The 22622-nt window shown below is 35.6% G+C and overlaps 1 protein-coding gene across 1 annotated transcript; it reads right to left on the bottom strand.

The window, feature by feature from the left end:
• Positions 1-9076: 9076 nt before the first annotated feature.
• On the bottom strand, positions 9077-20935 carry LOC134675362 (facilitated trehalose transporter Tret1-like). Its single transcript, XM_063533573.1, has 7 exons — positions 20914-20935; positions 18840-18995; positions 16040-16242; positions 14875-15061; positions 10847-11229; positions 9895-10006; positions 9077-9360 (listed from the first exon to the last, which is right to left on the bottom strand). The coding sequence occupies exons 1-7, from the start codon at positions 20933-20935 to the stop codon at positions 9077-9079; spliced, it is 1347 nt and encodes a 448-aa protein (XP_063389643.1).
• Positions 20936-22622: the final 1687 nt, after the last annotated feature.

Raw genomic sequence — 22622 nt, 5'->3', positions numbered from 1 at the left:
TATGAAAACGTGAAGAAGTGATGTAGATATCACCTTTTTTGTAGCGGCACGTAGCGGTATCACTGATGCGCGTGAATATCACGGGAGTCCCCATTTACCTAAAATAAAATAACGTTATATTAAAACTTAATTAAATCAAGCGCCTAAAATATTACACTTAAATGAAAATAATTAGCCGAACTCATTGGAGTAATTAAAAACATAATAGAACTTAAATAATAAAATTAATAAAGCAATAAATTTTGATTAGTTAATCTTTTACCCAATTGTGTTGTTACAAACCGACCTGTTGGTTGTCTCCCTGTCACACTTAGGTACGTACAAATTTACAAGTGCGACAGAGGCAACACGATAACAAGAGCCACGCCTGACTATAGTCAGGTTTTACGCTAAGTACCACTGATTCAAAAACAGGGTGAAAAATAAGTTTTTGGCATAAATTTTATTTTTGGTACAAGCTTTTATCGCTGACTGTACTTTTTTTACGACAGACAACTAATAGTCATCGAGACAATTTTAAAACCCTAACACCACTAGGTTGCGTTGTTTCATCACAGAGTTCCTATGGCCACCTCCTGTCTCCATCATCTGATCAGTTCGACAGTACCATATTATTGTATTGTCATCAGAACTACATACAGCTGCCAATTTTCTTGACGCTACGATCCTAGGAAGATGGTTATATTAGTTACTTTAGATTCCATTACATAGTTACATACAGGTGGACCTAATAAAAGCTTGTTAAAAAAACAATAAATTGAATCAGAGAACTTTATGCCTTTTTTATTGGAATTTCATCAACATCACTGTCAATATCACCCATACTGAGATTCTCAACCCTAGAGGTCATACAAGGGCATCTAAATCCAAGAAAGGTAAATATCTTGTATAGTACCTCGAAGCGGAACAAGCACCTGAGGCCTGGCAAGCAAGCACACATGCACATATTATGCACCAGCCTTCTTATGAAATCGCAGGTTCCCTTGCATATGTCAAAAACATTTCTAACGACCGACGTTTCTTCCTTTTGAACCATTATCGAACTCTGGTTGCCATGCAGGCTGGGGTCACACAGTTACAATGTAATCCGAATAGTCCTAGAAATTTGTTGATAATTCCTATTCGGTATAGACACCAGTTAGGGAAGCAGCTACACAAACACATGCTTTTTGAAAAGCATCGTTTTTGGAGGTTAAAGTTGAATGAATAACATTTTTTTTGGATTTTACAAAGTCATTATGAATTTTAGTTTTACTGATTTTGATTGTCTTGATGGATGTCAAAGTGGCGTATGCTGCAGAGGATATTTAAATTCATAGATTCTAGCACATGTCTATGTAACCAGCCAATCGATAATCGTGGAAATAGAAGTTGCACCAAGAAAAGTCTGCAGCGGATTTGATAGCCCACGCAGTGTAAGTGTTATTTATACGTCATAATTTCATAGAAGTTTGACGTTTTTAAATGACACTTGCACTGCGTGGACTATCAAAATCGCTGCAGACTTTTTACGGTCTGACTTTAAGACTCCTTGTTCTGAAAACGTATATTTTTCACCGACTTGGTAGTCTGTGCGGAAAGAGAAGAGTCGTGAAATGTATGGGGCCCAATACATTCCACAAGTCTCTTTCCGCACAGACTACCAAGACGGTATGAAATTACACGTATAAATAACACTTGCACTGTGTAGTTATGCTATCAAAATCGTTGCAAGCTTATCTTGGTTTAACTCTAACTTTTCCCAACTCTATGACCCAGTAACAGAAATGGGAGAGGAACGAAAAAGTTCATTTCTGAATAACCTACTAAAGTTTTAATAAGGGCACAACATTCTAAAAAGAGCAGGCAAGTGGAGATAAGCTTGATTGATCTAAGGCCTTGGCCCTGATCGGAAGTTTCATATCAGAAAGATTCAAAGATTCAAAGATTCAAAGATTTATTTGTTCAACATAGGTAGGTTACAAGATGTTAAATAAATGTTTCAGTATCACTATGTCGTGCCTATTGGCATACAAATTCAATAAAAATACACACTCTAATCATAATATCACAGATAAACAATAATAGTCAAAACAGGGTTATTACATGCAGTAAATCTTAATAGGTAATTAGAAAAAAATAAAATCTTAATATTATGTGATAATAGTGGTCAGGATCAATAATTTACAAGTCAGTCAAAAATTCTGTTATAGAGTAGTATGCTTTCTCGGTAAGGAAAGCTTTTAGGTTTCTTTTAAAAACATTATCCTTGTCCTTACATGCTGTTATATTCTCCGGTAACTTATTATATATTTTGTGAGCCATTCCAAGTATACTTTTCTGTAAAAATGCCGTTTTACTTGGTACTTTTTGCAAAGACTTTAGTTTGTTTTGCAGGCGAACACTTTTAAATTTACTAAATAGGTTGTGGTTCGTATTTACAAAATTGGCCATTTCGTATATATACAAACATGGCAATGTAAGTATTTTAAGCCTTTTAAATAATGGTTTACATGGCTCACTTTCTTGGACCCCGCAAATGGTTCGTATGCATTTCTTCTGAGCCTTAAATACAAATTCTTTATTGCTGGAGTTTCCCCAAAAAAGGATACCGTATCTTAAATTAGATGTGACATAAGCATGATAGGCGGTTAAAAGTGTCGATTCGTTTGCGATTTTTTTCAGATTGTATAAGGCGTATGAATATTTACTTAATTTATTACATATATTGTCAGTTTGTGTTTTCCAAGTCAACTTATTATCTATACTTAATCCTAGAAATTTTGTTACGTCCGTTTCATTCACTTTATGTCCCCTATAAACTATGTTTAAACTTGTGGATTTGGTTCTTTGCTTAAATGTCATAATATTGGTCTTGTCCAGGTTTATTCTAAGATTATTGTTATCAAGCCATTCTATAATAGTTTCTAAGGTATTATTAATGTCAGTTTCATACGATTTTACACTATGTCCAGAAAAAATAATGGTGCTATCATCTGCAAAGAGAACCATCGGGTGTACCGTGGCTTTAGGCATATCATTAATGTAAATTAAAAACAATAGTGGGCCCAACACACTTCCCTGGGGTACCCCATAGCAAATGTTCCTAAAGTTAGATGAGTAGGTTTCCTCTTTTTTCGTACTGGGAGATATTCTTTTAATTTGTGTAATTTGTTTCCTGTCCCTCAAGTAGGAACGGATTAGACTGAAAACATTACCGCGAATTCCATAAGCATGTAGTTTGTCTAAGAGAATATTATGGTCAACAAAGTCAAACGCTTTTGACATGTCCATATATAAAGCGCATGTAGGGATTTTTTTGTCCATGTTATTGATTACCTTTTGTACTAAATCAAAAATTGCCAAATTTATCGATTTTTCCCTTCGAAACCCTTTTTGTTCGTTTGCAAATAAGTTTTTTTTTTCAAAGTAATTATAAAGACTGTTGTATATAACTTTCTCTATGATTTTGGCAAAGACAGAGATTAACGCAATAGGCCTGTAGTTCTTCATGTCATATTTATCCTCCTTTTTATAAAGAGGTCTGACAATGGATACCTTTAGTTTGCTAGGAAACTCACCATGCTCAATACATAAATTTACTATATGGCTGAGTATAGGAGAGATAATGTCAGATGTTTGTTTTATTATTTTCGTATGTATACCATCGTATCCAGTGCTATTAGTATTTTTTAAAGAATTTATTATTAGCTTTATGTCATCAGGATTAGTCGGTTTCATAAATAGGGAGTTAGCATAGTATGTCATTGTTTTCTTATAGTTATTTTTGTTGCTAGTGCTATTATGAGGAGTAACAGGACGAACTTGGTCCACGAAATAGTTATTAAATTCCTCTGCAATATCTTTAGGATGTGTAACTGTCTTTCCATTGGATACAATTTGCTTAATGTTTTCAGGAGGGTACCTAGCCTTAGATGGGTTAATAATTTTCCAGGTGGCTTTTGTTTTATTCTTTGATCGTTCAATATAGTTGTCATTTTTGGATCTTTGAACACTGCTTATAATTCTTTTAAGATGTCTGGAATAACATGTTAATTTTTCTTTTAGGTCAGGGTTTCGTGTCAGTCTATATTTCCACAACAATTCTCTTTTCCGCTTACAGCAATTTTTAATACCATTTGTTATCCATTTAGGTTTAGTCGTAGTGTTCATTCTATTTCGTTTCTTAGGAAAACATAATTTATAGAGTAGGTCAAATATCTCAAAGAAACTATCAAATGCTTCATTTGGATTGGCTGCTGAAAATACATCACTAAAACTAATATTACGTAGACAGTCTATGAATTTGACAATGTTTTGTTCTGATAAATCAATTTGTTCTACAAACCAATATGGAATGGAGCATGTTTTCTTTACTGGACATTTTAACAATTGTGCGGTATGATCCGATAGAGCTAATTCTAAAACCTCAGCTTTACTGCCTCTAACATTGTGGATTATATTGTCTATGCAAGTGCGGCTGGATAATCTAGTAGGCTGTAATATTCCTAGCTTAAGGTTGTAACTGCTTATGAGGTTTTTGAAATCTATCGAGTGTACAGTAGATTTGAGTAGATCTATGTTGAAGTCACCACAGATGACAATCTTTTTTCCGGTGTGGCAGAACTTATTTAAGATTTCATTTAGTTTGCATAAAAACAATGATATTGTAGCTAAATTATTTTTTGGTACTCTATATACACAGACAATGATGATTTTATGTTCTATTAACTCAATTCCAGTACACTCTATGATATTGGGAATCGAGACATTTGTGATTTCGGATATAATGTTGAAACTGTGAATGTTTCGCATTAAAATACAAGAGCCTCCGTTTCTGTTGTCTCTTGTAAAGTACGCTGCTAATTTATAATTTGGAATAGACAGGTGAACTTCATCGCCAGCTTTCATGTTATGTTCAGTTATACAGATTACGTCAATTTGTTTTTCAGAATCGTTTAGTTCTTGTAGATTAACACACAATAAATCGGCTTTATTAATTAATCCATTGATGTTCTGGTGAAGTACATAAATATTTTTATAAGTGAGAATATCATTATTATTGTTTTCTAATAAGTTATTACAATCTAGCTTATCATTATTCATAAAAAAATGCTACTGTTATAATATTTTTCATTCACAGTTTTCAGTATTTTGTTTACATGTTGTGCTAATTTGGATTTTCCTTTATAATTTAATTGGTTACCATCATTTTGGTAATCTGTCTTTCCTAAATAAATACTATTAGATTGTAGCCATACATGCGGCATGCTGTCAAATTTGTTATGAACTGCTGAATTTAATTTATGTACAAAATTATTATAATGTTCAGAATAATCATTAATGGAATACGGTATGTCACAAATAATTACATTGGTATGAGTAGCAGATTTAACAGTTGTTTCTAGAAGTCTTATGATCTTGCTAATAGGTGTAATGTTATAGTCACTGCCTCCGCACATTATAACCAAACAGTCACTTTTCTTAAAATCAGCTATTTTTTGGTGAACGTTTTGTAGGACCCGTTCCGTTGTTCCGTGGTGTATAATGTCAGCTGAGAAATCATAATCATTCCTTCTTATTTTGGAGAGGGGACGCAGTATGTCAGATCCGTGGTAATCGGACAAGAGCAATAGCTTCGGCTTGTGTTTGTATGGCTTCTTAAATGTATTTATTAATTCGGAGTCTTCTACTTCGTCTTGCATGTTATTTTGGTCAGGTGACAGATGATTTTTTGTCAGATCAGGGTGACATTTTTCAAAACTTGAATTATAGCTGACCTTTTCTAATTGTTTGATGGTCTTTTGTAGTGTTCTTGTTGATTGCTGTATGCGAGAAAATGTTACGCTTTTGTTTATTAATGCATCTGAGTGTTGTTTAATTTCTTTATTCGTAGTTAACGCCTTACTTAATTTAATCTGCAATGTCCTAATTTTTTTATTCAGAGTTGTGATTTCGTTTTCTAGGTCCTTTATTTTATTATCAGTTTCAATATTAATGGTGCTAATTAAGGGTAATGTTGGACTTTGTAATATATTTTTCGTAGGAGAGCATTTGCCTTGAGGGTGTTCTTTAAGTAGTGTGTTATATACGCATATTTTTTTCTTGTAATCTTCTAGTTGTTTATTCAAGTCTTGATTTTCAGTATTTAGATTAGTAATTTCATCATGTGCGCTTGACAGTTCTACAGTAAGTTCTTCAATTTGTGCTTTCAGGGCGACTATTTGCGATGACTCCATGTTAGATATGCTCGGGAGACTGCGAGGACTTTCGTACGTACTTACATCTCTAAGCGTGGAACTTAATATATTATCATCAATGTCAGCATGCGATACGTCATAGGAATTAGATTTTGATGGTATAACCCGTTTTCTCTGAGTTATGTTGTCTGGTGATTTATTTACAGTGTTTTCAGTAGGTGAAGCAGTTGGTGGTGGGGTTGCCTTTTTTTGGGTATTTTTGTGGCAGTTACGGCACTTCCAGGCTAACTTATTGTTACTCGTCATTAATCTGAATCTCGCTGGAGTAACATTTCCTGTGCATTCATGGTCGAAGATTTTTAAGCAGCCTGAGCATTTTAAGTATTCCTTATTTTTTAGTATTTTCTTACATCTAGAGCATGCATTAGATGTATTTGTATGTGTTGGAGTCATTTTTATGTAATTATTATGTAATATCAAGCAATATTCTAATTTAAATCAAAGTTAGATGTCAATCTGTATTGTTATTGTCATAGTCTTCTTAGCGCGTCAATAGGTGGCGCTCGATTCCGGAGTATGTTTGAGCTATCTTGAAAAACGCCCAGCTGTCTATTCTGGTGTAGCAACACTCAAATTTCTTCAGGTTGGCACAATATGCACAAGTGTCAACTGTCAGTCATGCAGTCAATTAATGTTTGTGTGACCGCCTGAGTGTACCGTTATTTCTTGAGAATAGACAGTTATTCCTTTGTTTTGAATTTAAAATATCTAATATATCAATATGTAACGGCTAATTAGCTTCTCACCTTTGTGTTTTTTGTTTAGTGCGTGCTTGAAATTGAATATCGGAATATGATAACCTAATGTAAGTTGGTTGGTTATGTTTTCCTTTGCACTTTCACTGATTCTACATTGTGTTTACTATTATTTTAAGATAAAATTTCACGGACAATCTCTCTGTATATGTTTACTTGGCTAGGGTTGCCAGCTCTCTCTAAAGGAATCGGGAAACACATTAAGGTTCGTATAAAACTTTTTCCGGCGAAAAACTTATCGTCAGTAGGTAGGTACAGTCTGCTTCTTAAATAGTATAGGTATCCCACCATATTAGTTAACAAATTTCACATCACCACTTACTTGCAAAAACCACCACATAATATTGTCGAATTACTGCACCATCGAGCACTTTAATCATTTTAAACAACACTAATTTCCCAAAAAAATGCACTAAGTACTTAATAAAAAATATAAGTACATATAAATATTATTATGAAATTATTAGAAAAACACGTCGTTTCACGACAGTCATAGGGGTATGAATAAATTGTAATCTTTAAAATGGAACATCTCATTAGGGCCCCCCCACATCTGGCGTCTTTCGAGCGTCGGCGTCTGTCGGCGTCGGTCCAGCGCTATGGAAAATGACGTCGCTGCGCAGTTGCGTCGACGCTGCGTCGACGTTGCGTCGACGTCGGCCATAGAATTGTAGACGCCGACGCTCGAAAGACGCCAGATGTGGGGGGCCCTTACTATCAAGGCGATTATCTCAGTACGGCTTTACGGCGGCAATACTGATAATAGGTATGAGGATGATGTTTTCCCCATACCGTTAAATGTTTGCCCCAAAATTCTAAAATTAATTCAAATAAAAAAAAAAATTGGCTAGCCAACCAAATACAAAACCGCCTGGATCTGTCACTGAACAGCTGACTTTAACATTATTTAATCATATTGTAATGATTTGATCTAACCTCAACTGGCTTATGGAGCCATTTGAGGGCAGTCTTTGTTTACTTTTATTTAAACACCCAAAGATACAGACCATAGACTGCACATAACACATAAAAACTGTTTAACATCTCCAAAGCTGTTCACATTGTATGAGTATGAGTCACTACTCACAATACAATACAAATGCAAATATTCTTTATTTCACACCTCATATTATTTATTGCATACAGAAAAAACAGCAACACAAGTATGGATAAACAACAGATGGTGTTCGATGTAAGGAAAACGTACTTGTGCTCGACGTGCTAATGCCCAATAGATGACTTGCTGTCACCTCTATTGACAATGACTTAATTTTCAAGATGACATGTACTGGGACCGCGTCGAGCACCAGTACGTTTACACTCCTCTATTGAGCTCTTGTGGTGAATAGGTAATGTAATGAAGAAACTCCAGGATAGTAAGTACCATCTTCTTTTTATTGACTTAATAGATTTAAGTAGTTGGTCAGACCAACCTAAGCTTGCAACAGCCAAAACTCGCAGGTAGCTCTAGCTAGATGAAAAATAGAAAGAGGGCAGATTTTCTGCCAAGTATACCTATCACGCGGCCTGTTTTGCTTTGAAGAATTTCTCACTTTTATCCGACTTGAAGGAAGAAAGGGAAGAAAACAGGAAATTTACGCTAAGAATCTTTATTTATCTTAAGTATATAGGCAAATAACCAAAAAACATGTTTATCATGTTACCGTAAAATGGGGTGAGTTGGGTGAAATTTGACTTTCAAACCTCGATAAAATTTTATTTTTACATGTGAAAACTGAATAGTGTATATAATAAGTGGTTCGGACGTTTGTATTTTAGTTTGTATTTTATTTTGGGTAGTTCCATTTTATAACTTTGACTGAGACTTTAATGAGGAAAACCCACCTCACCCCGTAGTGCCTCGTATTTGGGGTGAGAGGGTTTTTCATACAAAGGTGATTTTGGAAGATTGTTGGATCGATTTTTTTTTATTATACGTATTACTATAGCCCCATTTTAAATTGGAATACATTGTTTTTGTAGCAGTAGCCTTAAAATCCCTTCTCACCCCCCTCTCAAACCTTCTCTCCCCATTCATAACCCAACTCTCCCCGCGAAACCTACTCACCCCGTTTTACGGTACTATGTTTTTTTAACTGTATTCCTCAACTCATACTGAATCTCCGCAAAATTCTTCCCACTAGTCTCCGGCACTCCGAATGCTATAAACCCAGCTAGTATTACAGAGATCATTCCAGAAATCCAAAATGTCGGCGCCGCGCCAATGGAGTCGACCAAGGAAGAAAAGTATCGGATTGTTAGGAAGCCGGGTACGGCGCCTATGAAGAGGGCAGTGGTGGATCCGATGCCTCGGGAACGGTCGTCGAAGAGTTCCGCTATAAGCAGCCAGAAAAGGGACGACGGGCCTGGAAGTTGAAGATATGGTTATTATGCAACAGGATATTCAGAATTTCAACAAAATTGGTGTTTTATGCAACGGGACTTCTGTTTTGAACCTGGGTCTTAAGATATCGTTCGGATTCAGTTCAGACACCAGCGTTATTGCTGCAGTATGCGCGACATTGCTGTAGACTGCATGCACTGCTGCCGCAAATGTCAAAAGTTCAAAAGTGTCGCTTAACTCCAAAGTCGGATAAATCCATCTGTCAGATTATGTGATTTTGGTAAGTTTTTAGAAAATGTAATAGGGTAGATATTTGTTACGTGGGTCGAATGGATTTATCCTAGTTTGAAGTTAAGCGTCACTAAAGGTCTTTTTATGAAGAAGTTTATATTAAGTTTGACGTTAATTCAAATGAGGCATATTATGTCCAGAAACGCGCAAACAAAATGCTGTAATAGAGACATCACGCTTTGCGTTTTTAATGTATAATTTGACTACTGTAAATTTGAATACCTACATTTGTAATAATCTCTCATAAACTAGTTTGAACAATTACCTGCACTGTAGCAATATACGACGATTATCAAAGATATTAGCGGTAAAAAGTTCAAGAACCCGGATACTTTTGTGTCCGTCTCTGTCAGCTTGAAAAATGTTCCAAGTCCAACCTGAAGAAATATTAAAAACAATAAATATAATTATAAAACCAACGCAAATCTAGGATACTATAGGAGTACGATTGTACTCGTTGCGGAAAGATTCCCAAAATTCGGAAAAGTACTCGAAAATTTCAAGAAAAATTCACAGAAAACAAAGGTATCCAACGGTCCAAAATATATAATTTTTGAAATGGAAAATTTCGACTTAAAGAAGTTCACGAATGTTTCGCAATTTTGGAAATTTACCGACTGCATATCTTTGCTACAGGTAACTAAAAGTAGGTACATCCGTTCCACACCAATTTTGGTGGCTAGCCATAAGCCGCACGTGGCGCTGTCGCCACCTAGCGGCCATACCTGTCCTGATCGTAACAGACGCGTTTTGTTAGAGAGTGAAGTCTTCTTTTGTACCTACCTAGTACTATTCATAGTCTAATAAAACATGGTCTTCTCTTCCCAGAGTGACACAAGCCTTCGTCACAATAACATGGCCGCTATATATAGCGCTATCGCATATTATCATATAGCGCTGTCGCATGATGACGTAGGCTTGTGTCCGTCACGTGACCACGAAAAGACGGGAAGACAGTACCAGGCGGAGTATATTATTATACCATGGTACTATTATTTATTCTGTGATATCAGTATGTATATGGCGAGGAAGCGCGCGCGCATCAGCAGCCGCTTCTCGCACCCTCTCCGCTTCCTCCTTCTGCGACATGATTTCTTCGCAGAAGGAGACCACTGCTCTTCATTTCCTCCCCGGGTTAAACCTACTAAAGATTAACCTACGAAAAATTTTCAAGCTATTAAAAAAAAAATCTTATCTATATCAGTAGTAAAACTTACCATACCAACAGTAAAACCAAGCAAAGTCGTCACCAAAATGGGTTTCCTTCCAAACCTATCTGTAAGCAACATAGTCGAAAAACTGGCCACAAGTTGTATAGCACCAATTATACCAGACGCCACTTCCGACCTTACGCTCGTTCGCGTAATGTCTAAAATCGTCTGCAGATACGTCGCCACACAGTTATATCCAATTAGGAATACTAATATACTTGTACAACAAGGCTTTATAAGACTTTTTAGGAACATTTTGTCCAAGAAAGCGGTCAGGGGGCTTAATTTTTTGTCAGTTTTGTTTGCTGAGTACGCCTTTAGTTCTTCGTTGGCTTGATGTTCTGAACATCGAAGGAAGATGAGGACTTTTTTGGATTCTTCGAGTTTACCTGAAACATTAAGAGGGAAGTATAACTACTGACAAAAGGTCTTTTTCATACAATTTCCATTTCTGGGGAAAACGGTTTCCAATAACTAAATCTTAACATATCATTTTGATTTTGATGTCGATCGCTTCAGCATAATATAAGGTACTTGCACCTAATAAGGCCCAGTTTTAAAGCTTGCTCAATTTCAAAATTTCATACTTTTATAAGTGTAAATGAGTTTAAATTTCTCGCCCATGTTTGGTTAGAATGGTTAGTACCATAGACAAAATTGCAAGTTCATATCAAAAATGAAAAAATAAAATTAAAAGTTGGCCTTATTAGGCGCAAGTACCTTATTCTAGGTTTATAGGTATCTCATTAAAAAAAATAGTACTTATTGCAAATTTTGAAAAACCTATAAACCTAGTTTTTCATTGTGTCAATAATATATCTACTAAAAAATCTTGTAAGAATGGAAACTATTTAGAAGTGGAAAAACATTATCTCTTTTTGTAAACAAACCAAACGTGTACATACGTTTTTCTCTTTAGATAGTTTAGATTCTTACGTAATATATATAACTAATATAGGGTGAAGGAGTCAGGCTTTTCTCGTTTTTTCAAACATAGGGGAAGGAAGGCGTCAAAATTGGCAAAAATCGTCTTACGTAATAAATTAATGGCGCCATGCCATATCAAACCTGATACCCTTTTTAGCATGTTGGAAAAGATACGTAATACACAATAACAGCGTAATTTCTTACTGTACTATATCAAATGTCTATCACTAATCCAGGGTCAATATAGATGAAAAAACAACAATAGAGGCGCGAGAATATTATGAATATTAAGATATTGTTATCCTAACTGGCGGGAGGTCAAAATGGTCACCCTAAACAGTTTAGGTACGGTAGAACGGGGTGACTTTCAAATGCAGGGGCGACTTTAAAATTCTAGTTTTTAAGCCATAATATATATTTATGCGAGAGTTTTTACGGTAGGTGAATATCAATATAATATAGTAATCTAACTAGTTCCAGGAACATTTTCAGTAAATAATGAATAATGGTAATTCTATGGCCGTTTTAATTCTATCAAAGTAACCCCAAATTTTCCAAAGTCACCCCGGTCTACGGTAGTTATAACCAGACGACGTAAATTTTATAGCATTTTTGGTGCAGCGGAGTGGTGTTAACGGAATTGATATAGATAATTCCAACGGAAATGGTAAATTAAGGTTAATATATGAACATATTTAAGCGCTGGTGGCCTAGCGGTAAGAGCGTGCGACTTTCAATCCGGAGGTCGCGGGTTCAAACCCCGGCTCGTACCAATGAGTTTTTCGGAACTTATGTACGAATTATCATTTGATATTTGCCAGTCGCTTTTCGGTGAAGGAAAACATCGTGAGGAAACCGGACTAATCCCAATAAGGCCTAGTTTCCCCTCTGGGTTGGAAGGTCAGATGGCAGTCGCTTTCGTAAAAACTAGTGCCTACGTCAAATCATGGGATTAGTTGTCAAGCGGACCCCAGGCTCCCATGAGCCGTGGCAAAATGCCGGGATAACGCCAGGAAGAAGAAGAAGATATGAACATATTTAATCAAAGCTAATTGTTGAAATTGTTTTATATCAAGTCCGTTAACACCACTCCGCTGCACCGAAAATGCTATAAAATTTACGATGTATGGTTAATAACATTATCACTAGATATTTTAAAAAAGAATAGCTCATTGTAGTCTTTTTCGTGAGATTTAGATAAACTAAGTAAGTTGTAGCGAAATATCATACGTTCTCAGAGGAAGACTTTGTAGTACAAGGACATACAGTAAACTGTATAGAAACTATAGAACAAGGAACTCAATATATCCACCAATTTTTTTAATAAAACTACAACACTACTACATTTTAATGCATTTAAGCTGGTGGTCCTAGTGCTCGACACGCTAATGCCTAATAGATGACACCCTGCTGTCACCTCTATTGACAATGACTTAAGTTTCAAGATGACATGTACTGGGACCGCGACGAGCACCAGTACCACCACGTTTCTTTTATTATTTGTGACGTTCCACGGCAAAAGGTACCTTATGGCGGCTGGCGCTTACGTCGCATAGCGCCGCAATAATATTGGAGCGGTGTTAATAATAGCGTAAGCGCCAACCGCCATAAGGTACCTTTACCCATGGGACGTCACATTTTTGCCCACTGTACTCCGATTTGGTAAAGTAGGTAAGATTTATCGGGGGGCACGGCAGTGCCCCCGCCAAGTCGAGCGCGAAGCAAACACTGCCGTACCATATTTACTGGAACCATTTCGCCGCATTTTCAGGCCCCTATTTGAGAACCTCTGGATAAGACCAGAACGAAGAAATTTTGGTCATCCAGTAAGCTATAATCACATACTTAAAATCCAAAATTTCAAGTCTGTAGGTCATTTAGTTCCGAAGTTAAGCGAAAGCAAAGTTTCGCATTTATGAAACTCACTCATGATCATCAGAATAGAACTAGTACTTCCCATAAACTCAGAGAGCTGAAATTTGGTACAGAGTTAGGGTTTAATGGCCACATAAAGGGAAAACCTAAAAATATTGCAATATCAGTCACGTTTTAAAGATCTAAGAACTGCATAAGTAAGTTTGTAATCCCATATAAATATATGATATTACAAAGTTACTGTTGCAGTTCCTACAAATAGTAGGTAAAGTAAAGTAAAGGTACTCTACGATGTACGATGTGAGTATGAATGAAGATATGTTTAGTTATGATATGTGTATACATAGTATGGGTATGAGTACCCGAAAAGAAGGACTGCCTACAAAAAGAGATGAGATCCCATCAAAAACATTACATGTAAAAAGGTGCAAGTCTCGCAACGCTTTTACTACAAAAAAGTTTTGAGATGTAATGTGAAACCAAGTCGGTTATTTTAATCAGTGCCAGGGGGTGTTAAAACCGTATCAATAAGATATCTTTAATTTGTAATACGTATAATGACTTGGCCATCGCACGGCTGCATAATGACAAAAGGATCATCGTCACCTATTAAAAATAATTCTAATTGAACACAACGCTAGCGCTAATTGCAGTTTGAGCATTACACATATTTACGAGTACGGTACGAGTAAAGCATTATGTGCGATTGCCAAGTCATTATATGATGATTAGTGACGGATTACTGATTATTATTTAATTATTAGATTTAATGAATGGGCAATACGAAAAACTGTTGCTACTGTACAAGAATCAGAACCGGAAAAAAAGAAAAGAAAGATTTGTAATAATAAAAAAAACTACTCCTAAAAAGAAAAAAAATGTGTTAAATAAGAAAATCTAATAAAATAAATCAATATGCCCACGTTTCTACAAAAAGAAGTGAAATCCCACCAAAAACATTCTGTAAAAAACTAGCCAAGTCTCGATGGAGCTGCTTGTTTATCTCTAAAAAGTAATGAAATCTAGACAAAGTCGTGCCAAGTCTAAGGTTCCTTACTGCGATTTCTTTATTATTATAGTTAATGTTGTATGACTTGGCCGTTGAAGGGTACACAAGGGTACAAAACCAGGTGCTCCATGACACCATTGCATAAATATGACATAAGTGCCGAAAAAGTCATTGTTAAAATTGTCAACGCATTTTTAAGCCACTATGTATTCATAGAACCCACCTTTAGAAAACAAGAAACTCGGACTGTCCGGCAAAAATATAGTAGGTATGCTGGTCAATATAACAAACACGGTGACCATGAGATTCAGGCTGAAGTAGGATATGAACGGTCCAACGCCGAGCATGATCACGGCCCCCAAAGAGGAAAATATCTGTAGCATCACTCCAAGGGCACCCCGGACTTCCTTCTGTAAATCATAAAACATCATAGATGACTGAATAGTCTTATGGAACTTTCAGTGGGAATAGCAGAGGAAGCGCTATTATTATTTTTCCCTAGATGACTAAAAAGCCTTATGGAACTTTCAGTGGGAGTAGCAAGTTCAATAATATCTCTACTACTAGGCATTTAAATTATACTAATAGAATTGAAATCAAGTGGTCAATACCACTAGATTCCAAATTTCGATCGCTCGTATTTCAAAAATTAACATTTCTCCGTTTTCCACCGATTTTCGAGTGACGAAATCGAGCGATTCGACTCGATTTCATATATTTCGTTAATTAATATCTCCACTACTAGGCATTTCAATTCTACTAATAGAATTGATTTCGAATGATCAATACCACTAGATTCCAAATTTTCGATTCCAAAACGCTCATATCTCAAAAATTCATTTCACCGTTTTCCATCGACTTTCGAGTGACGAAATCAAACGATCGAAATTCAAAAATCGCCCCCCTGTAGAGTAGAACATTCTTACATTTACGAAAGCATTTTTGCAAAAGCTGAAAAGCTCAATGAACTCAACTAAAGCATAAGACAATTGACGTCACTTTGAACTCCTTTCTCTGATCGTTTGCCTCCTAAATACAAAAAAAAAATTTTGGCAAAAAATTCATTTTTGGTACAAGCTTTTATCGCTGACTGTACTTTTCTTACGGCAGACAACTAATACTCATCGAGACAATTCTAAAAAACCCCTAACACAGTTAGGTTACATTGTTTCATCACAGAGTTCCTATACCCACCTTCTGTATCCATCATCAGATCAGCTCGATGGTACCATAATATTGCATTGTCATCTGATTTATACATGCATGCAAAATTTCAGCTCAATCGGAAACCGGGAAGTGGATCAAATTTAACTTGCAAGATTTGATTACAGACAGACAACGGTCAGGTGAAACTAAATAAAAGCTTGTAAAAATGAAAAAAAGCTTACGCTAGCTATCTCCGAGGCATAAACCGGCACGACTCCCAGAATGATCCCCTCAAACAATCCGTTAATGGCTCGACCTAGCATGATCATCCACACCTCATTAGCAAAGAGGCACAAGATGGCTGACACTGTGCTAAAAATGGCCGACAAGATGGCGCAGTGCTTTCGACCAATGTAGTCTATGAGGGTGTAAGCAACTATAAAACCTGGAAGGAAAAAAAACATTTTAACAAGAAAATTACAACTGTTTGTAAGGACAAACGTCCCCTGGATTTTTCCTCTGGATATTAATATAAATTAGAGATGCGACGGATAGTTGTTTGGCCGGATACCGAATACCGGATATTCGGCCTGACCATCGGCCAAATATCCGGTATCCAGCCGCCGAATATTCGGCAAGCGGGAGTATACCTACATTTCGATTTTTCATAGTGAACTAGTGAATTTCTAGGTTCGAAATGAGTGCGCGTGCAAGTCAGTGGAATGACTAATAAAATTGTTTTAAAATAATAAACAAGTACGATTATGACCGTGTCTGTTTCTTAAATCCAATTTTTTTATTCCAAAATCAAGCAATGTTACTATCCGGTATCCGGCCGGATGGTAAAAAAAAGGCCGGATAGGCCGGATACCGGATAGTAACCGAATATCCGGTGCATCTCTATGTGCCGGCTTAAGTAAATGTTTTTCGTTAATTTACATGCTGTATAAATGCTTAGAGCATTTAGTAACTGGAGACTTAACTGTCATTTTCGATAAAAAAACAGTGTGCTGGTTTTTTGCGTCGTCAAATGTATGGCTATTTGTGTCGTTCCACGGAAAAAGGTACCTTATGGCGGCAGGCGCTTACGTCGCATAGCGCCGCAATAATATTGGAGCGACGTTAATAATAGCGTAAGCGCCAACCGCCATAAGCTACCTTTACCCGTGTGACGTCACATTTGTACATGATTTTTACCAGAGATATATATAACTCCGTATAAGATAAATAAAGTCTAAGAAAAAAACGTGCCTCGGAAATCAAGAAAAAGTCATTCTCGAATAGATGGTGCACACACCTTTGGCCTATTCTCGGCTAGATGGCGTTGACGACACCGTTTCATATTTAACAATTTTTACACATATCAGTGAAAGAACATGGGTCAGTATGGAACAATAAAAATCAAAAATCATTTATCCATTATTGTAAACGGCATATCGTCGGGGATAGTGCAATACCGCGTAACTAACAAAGTCAATAGAGTTCTAAATTCAAACAATGTAACAAAGAAATTGGACCTTACTCCATTTGTTAGTTACGCGGTATTGCACTATCCCCGACGATATTTTGATTAGGTAATTTATACATTTTCAATTTTATTTTAAGTTTTAATCGTGTGTCGATAGATGGCAGTAAATGTACCGTGACAACAAAATTTACTTTGGCAATAGCCCTCTATACTATCTATTCTCTTTATTTTTACCTAACCTACAAATAGTCATGTCAGACAAACGTCAGTTCATACAAAAGCTTGCACAATTGTGCAAGGTTTTCGGCAGAAGGATAAGCTCTTAAAGGCTCCGGTTATTAAATGCTCTAAGGATATAAATTATGTAAGTAATGGAAAATATTTTGGGAGTGTGGAAAACTCCGTACAAAATATGTAGTACCCAGTTTTATCTATGGATATTGTTATACCTAACTTAACGAAAAATATTTGTGCAGAATTTGATGTATGTTAACCGCAGCTATACCCCTTTGTTTGAGTTATGAGTAAAATTTAATTATTATAGTTAGGAGTTAAAAACGAAAACAAAATAACCAACAAATTTTTGGGAGCTTTAACTCGTATAATAATAAAACATAAGTTTTTTTATTAAAAACAATGTTTTTTGTCGCTGACTGTACTTTTCATTCAATAGCCAAATAATATTTATCAAGACTATTCTAACAAACCCAAACACAAATAACTATTTAATCATTATTTTATACCATATTATAATAGCAACCATTAAATTATAATTATTATCATATATATTTAAATTTAGGGATTAAATTGCAAGGAATTAAGATAGATAAGATAAAAAAAAAATTAAAAAAAAATTAATGAACAGAAAGAACACAGTGGTAACAACTCGAGTTTCTGGTAAGAGTTGTGTTGTGCATAACTAACTTGACATTCGGAGATTCCAGTGGCCTATTTTAATACAAAATAAATATTGCCTTCAATGTACGCTGACATCAGTGTGTGTCACGCTTTTAACAAATATTTATTTGCAATACATTGCGTCTTAGAATAAACTTTAAAGTGTAATAAAAATCAAACCATGAGTTATTTTCAAAAGTTGCTGAACAAATGTTGGTCAGTCTGAGGAGTACATCCTACAGTTTAATTTATTGCTCCTGTTACAGAAAACACACTGTATAATATATAGCTACCTACATTTGTAATTTGCGTTTTCTGGCCAAAAACTATGCGCAACGAAGACCTATGGCGTATATGCCGACAAACACCCATTGGCCAAGAAATTGCGACACGGAAATGGAGATGGATAGGACATACTATTCGAAGAGGGGAAACAAAATAACGCAACCATCGCTTTCGGTTGGAAGCCGCCGGACGGAAGCCGTGGCCTCGGGCGCCCTGTACACTCTTGGCAGCGGTCCGTCACAAATGAGCTACGAGCGGTCGGGTTGAGCTGGAGCGAGGCAAGAGCGGTCGCTGAAGATAGGAAGGCGTGGCGCGAGCTTGTGAAGGCCCTTTGCACCTCTGGGGTGCCTTAGGACAACAACAACAACAACATTTGTAATAATGATACTCACCAACCGCCGCCGTGAGCAAGCCGATAGAACCAATCCAGGAAGCATCATCAGGTGTTAAAGGGTGAAGGAGTACTGTTTCCGAAGAATTCGCCAACTTTACTAACACGGGGGAAGCCCAGGAGGCTCCCAGGCCTAGGCTTAGGCAGTTCAGGTTTACTACAAAAGTGGTATATAAATATTAGGTATATATAGGTATAGCCAAAGACATGTAACTTCGCATAAGATGAATAAAGTCTAAGGAAAACGTGCCTCGGAAATCAAGAAAAAGTCATTCTCGGATAGATGCCGCACGCACCTTTAGCCTATGCTCGGCTAGATGGCGTGACGACACCGTTTCATATTTAACCATTTTAACACATAGATATCAGTGAATGAACTTGGATCAAATGATATAAAAATAATAAAAACATTTATCCATATATATACATTTTTTTGATAATTTTAAAATACGTTTTCATTTTGAGTTTTAGACGTATCTCGATAGATGGCAGTAAATTTACTGTGACTACAAAATTTACAATGACAGGACCCCTCTATATTATCTATTCTTGTTGCTAATATAAACCAGGTAAGCAGTTTGTAAAAATATCTAACCTAAAAAACACTTTACTCACACGCAAACACCACTGCATATTGCCGAAAAATTGCACTAGTAAACAAATTATGCATTTCTTATTGAACGAATAACACGACTGAACTAAATATAAATATTACAAACTCATTCGACAATAACTGCTGGTAGGGATCATCCATTAATTACGTCATACGAATTTCTAAGTTTTTTTTACCCCTTTTGGGTCCTTGTCACTCTTGCTTGTTCACATTTGGCAAACGCCTCCCCCCCCCCCCCCTGGTGTGTCGTCACATCATTTCAACGAAATCGGCAAATCGAATTACGTATTATTAATATTTTAGCAAAATATTTTTGACAAAGAAATATTAGTCATTAGGTATATAACCCAAAATTGATTAGGATAAAAAATTTAACGAATAAACACTATTATCATTCCAATAATTTGTTATTTAACTGTAGGTACAGATACAAAATATAAAATAATATATTAATATTTTTTTCGGTTACTGATGAAGTTAATGTGACTCCCTCCTAGGGTTGAAATTTCTCGAAAAAACTAAATCAAATCGTCTCGAAAAATTCGCAAGTTCTTTTCTAAAGTACGTTTTTCCGTTTATTTCCGATTTTTTTGTTTTTTTTTTCGGATAAATATATGTACCTATATAAACTAGAAGTAACATTGTTTTTTTTTTCCGAATAATACTTAAAATAGTATTTTATGCAACAGTTTTATAAGAGGGGTCAAAAAATGTGAGTGGCGTGGGTAATAAATACGCCATGAGCATTTTTTGACCCCTCTTATACGTACAACGTTGCATACAATGCTTTTTCTATGAGTAGACAATATTAAATAAAATACAAAAAATTATAAACAAAATTTTATTTATAAAAATGTCAATGTAAATTTTGGATAGTAATAGGTATTACTATATGTATGTAGCTCTTATCTGCGACAAGCACCCATAATACCAAATATTACTGCAACCTGTAACAAGAAAAAGGATTTATTAAATTTATTAAATAATTATTCAGTTTCAATGTAAAAATATAAAATGTACATAAATACTCGTATAGCTCGTTGTACTGTATACTCTAAATCAAAAAAAAATATAACATAATTATACCAACCTTGCTTAAAAGTTAGATCTGATCCGGTGCTTCCAATTAGTCTTTGAAAATACATCAATAAGACGTTTTCAGAGAATGACGAAGTTTTTTGTGCTCCAATCTCCACGCCATGAACTCATAAGATTTGTCGTATATGTGCTGCGATTTAGTACTTAGGCAACACATTTTGGTCGCTGCTTGTGCTGCAGCGGATATTTCTTCAGGTGTAGAAACAATGTTGTCCTCTTCGTCCATTTTCAACACTTTTTATGAACGCAAATCAAATGATAACGCAACGTACTCAAAGAACAAGAAATTACCGGGAAAGGCAGGAAACGTAAAAACAAACGAGTAATGTCTATGGTTATGTTTTTTTTTAAAGCCGTTACACACTATCGCACTGCACCAGGGTCATGGTGCTGTAGGGTATAAGTGTGTTACAGGCCTTAGAAGTCCACCTTCCAATAGTGATGATACCATAAAAAGTATATTTTATTATGTTGGTATCAATGAACTCAGTACAAATTTGTTTTTTTTTTTAAATAACAACCGTATGCATTCAATCGTTTGTCACGTTGGTAGCAATGTACCGTGTCGTAATGTCTCTAAAACGACACAAGTGCTTTTTTGGGCAATAGACTATAGACTTTTAAGGAGTATTAATAATGTATGGCCTTATATGTTCGTTCGTGGCTATGTAAATGACAGATAAAAGTACACGAGTAGAAAAAAAACATAATAATATGGCATTTAGAAAAAAAAACGGGAATTTTTCCGGGTTTTTTTTAACCCTACTCCCGCCTCTCCCTTGTCAGAACATGTCACATTTTCTTGACTCAGCCCCCCTCTCTGACGTATGATGTAATTAATGGATGACCCCTAGTTCGTGTATATTTGTATATTAAGAAATAAATACTTTCATACACTTAATTAGCGTTTCTAATTAATTTTACGCGACAGATGCAATTGTATTGTATATAAACAAAGAACTATAAATTTCAGTATTTTAAAGAATCATACCTAGTTACTCTTGACGTCTCTGACGTATGTTTAAGAAGTACTAGTGCTCGACGCTGCACTAGTATTCGACATGCCACTTTATGTCAAAGTGACAAGGAATAAAGAATGCAGAAAAATATTCGGCGTTCAAATTTAACCTATGTTATTTTGACATAAAGTGCCCATGTTGAATACTATAGTTCGTTTTTTTTAGCATTAGAAAGAACTTGCAAGAAGGTAAGCGATCTTGACATGTCTTTTAATTGAAAAACGCTTTTTAAAAATCAAAAACTATTACTTATGAAAGCAGAAGAATATAAATGATCTTATTAGATTCATAATTGTTACATATTTGTATTATTGTAATTCATTTTTAAAATGTGTTTTTCAATTAAAAGACACATCAAGATTGTTTACCTAATTTCTAATGCTAAAAAAACGAAGTATAGTGCAGCGTCGAGCACTAGTACTTCTACCTTACACATAAGGTCATAATGGTCAACCGGGGTAAATGATACTATGGGGTTAATGCGTCTATTTCACTTTCTTTTGAACAACGTTTAGTTAGTTTAGTTCGTTTTTTTAGCATTTCCACAGAAGCAAGCGTGCAGTTTTTGTCAGGCTCTTTAATTGTTAATAATTATTGAATTATCTAATGTAGCATGGTCAATACATACATATATGTAATTTACTACAAATTATTACCGGTATAAGTGCCGGATTTGGAACCACAAGCTTACTTCTGCGAAGTTCTTTCTAATGCTAAAACGAACTATATGATTCATACTGGCCGTATTGTTTATGGTTTCATAGTTTTTATACGAATGTCTATGTTTTGAATATGTTTAGAATTAGAATTGGATTTGTACTGAAGATGGCTTCCTGAAATAAACAACTGCAATGAATATCCAGGTCTTTCCTTCTTAAATATAAAACATGGTGTCAGAAGATGAGTCTGAAAATGAAGAAGAACGCCATGCCAAAGACGTAGCAATAATTGGGTCGATTAAACCGCTAAAAATCGACAGTCAAGTGCCAGAAAAATGGAGAATATGGAAACAGAAATTCGAAATTTATACTGAAGCAAACAAACTCGACGACTT

Source organism: Cydia fagiglandana, chromosome 21 (genome assembly GCF_963556715.1).
Source record: "Cydia fagiglandana chromosome 21, ilCydFagi1.1, whole genome shotgun sequence".
NCBI classification, from domain to species: domain Eukaryota; kingdom Metazoa; phylum Arthropoda; class Insecta; order Lepidoptera; family Tortricidae; genus Cydia; species Cydia fagiglandana.
Note: the sequence above shows the minus strand (reverse complement) of the source record. Positions and strands in the feature narration are given on the sequence as shown.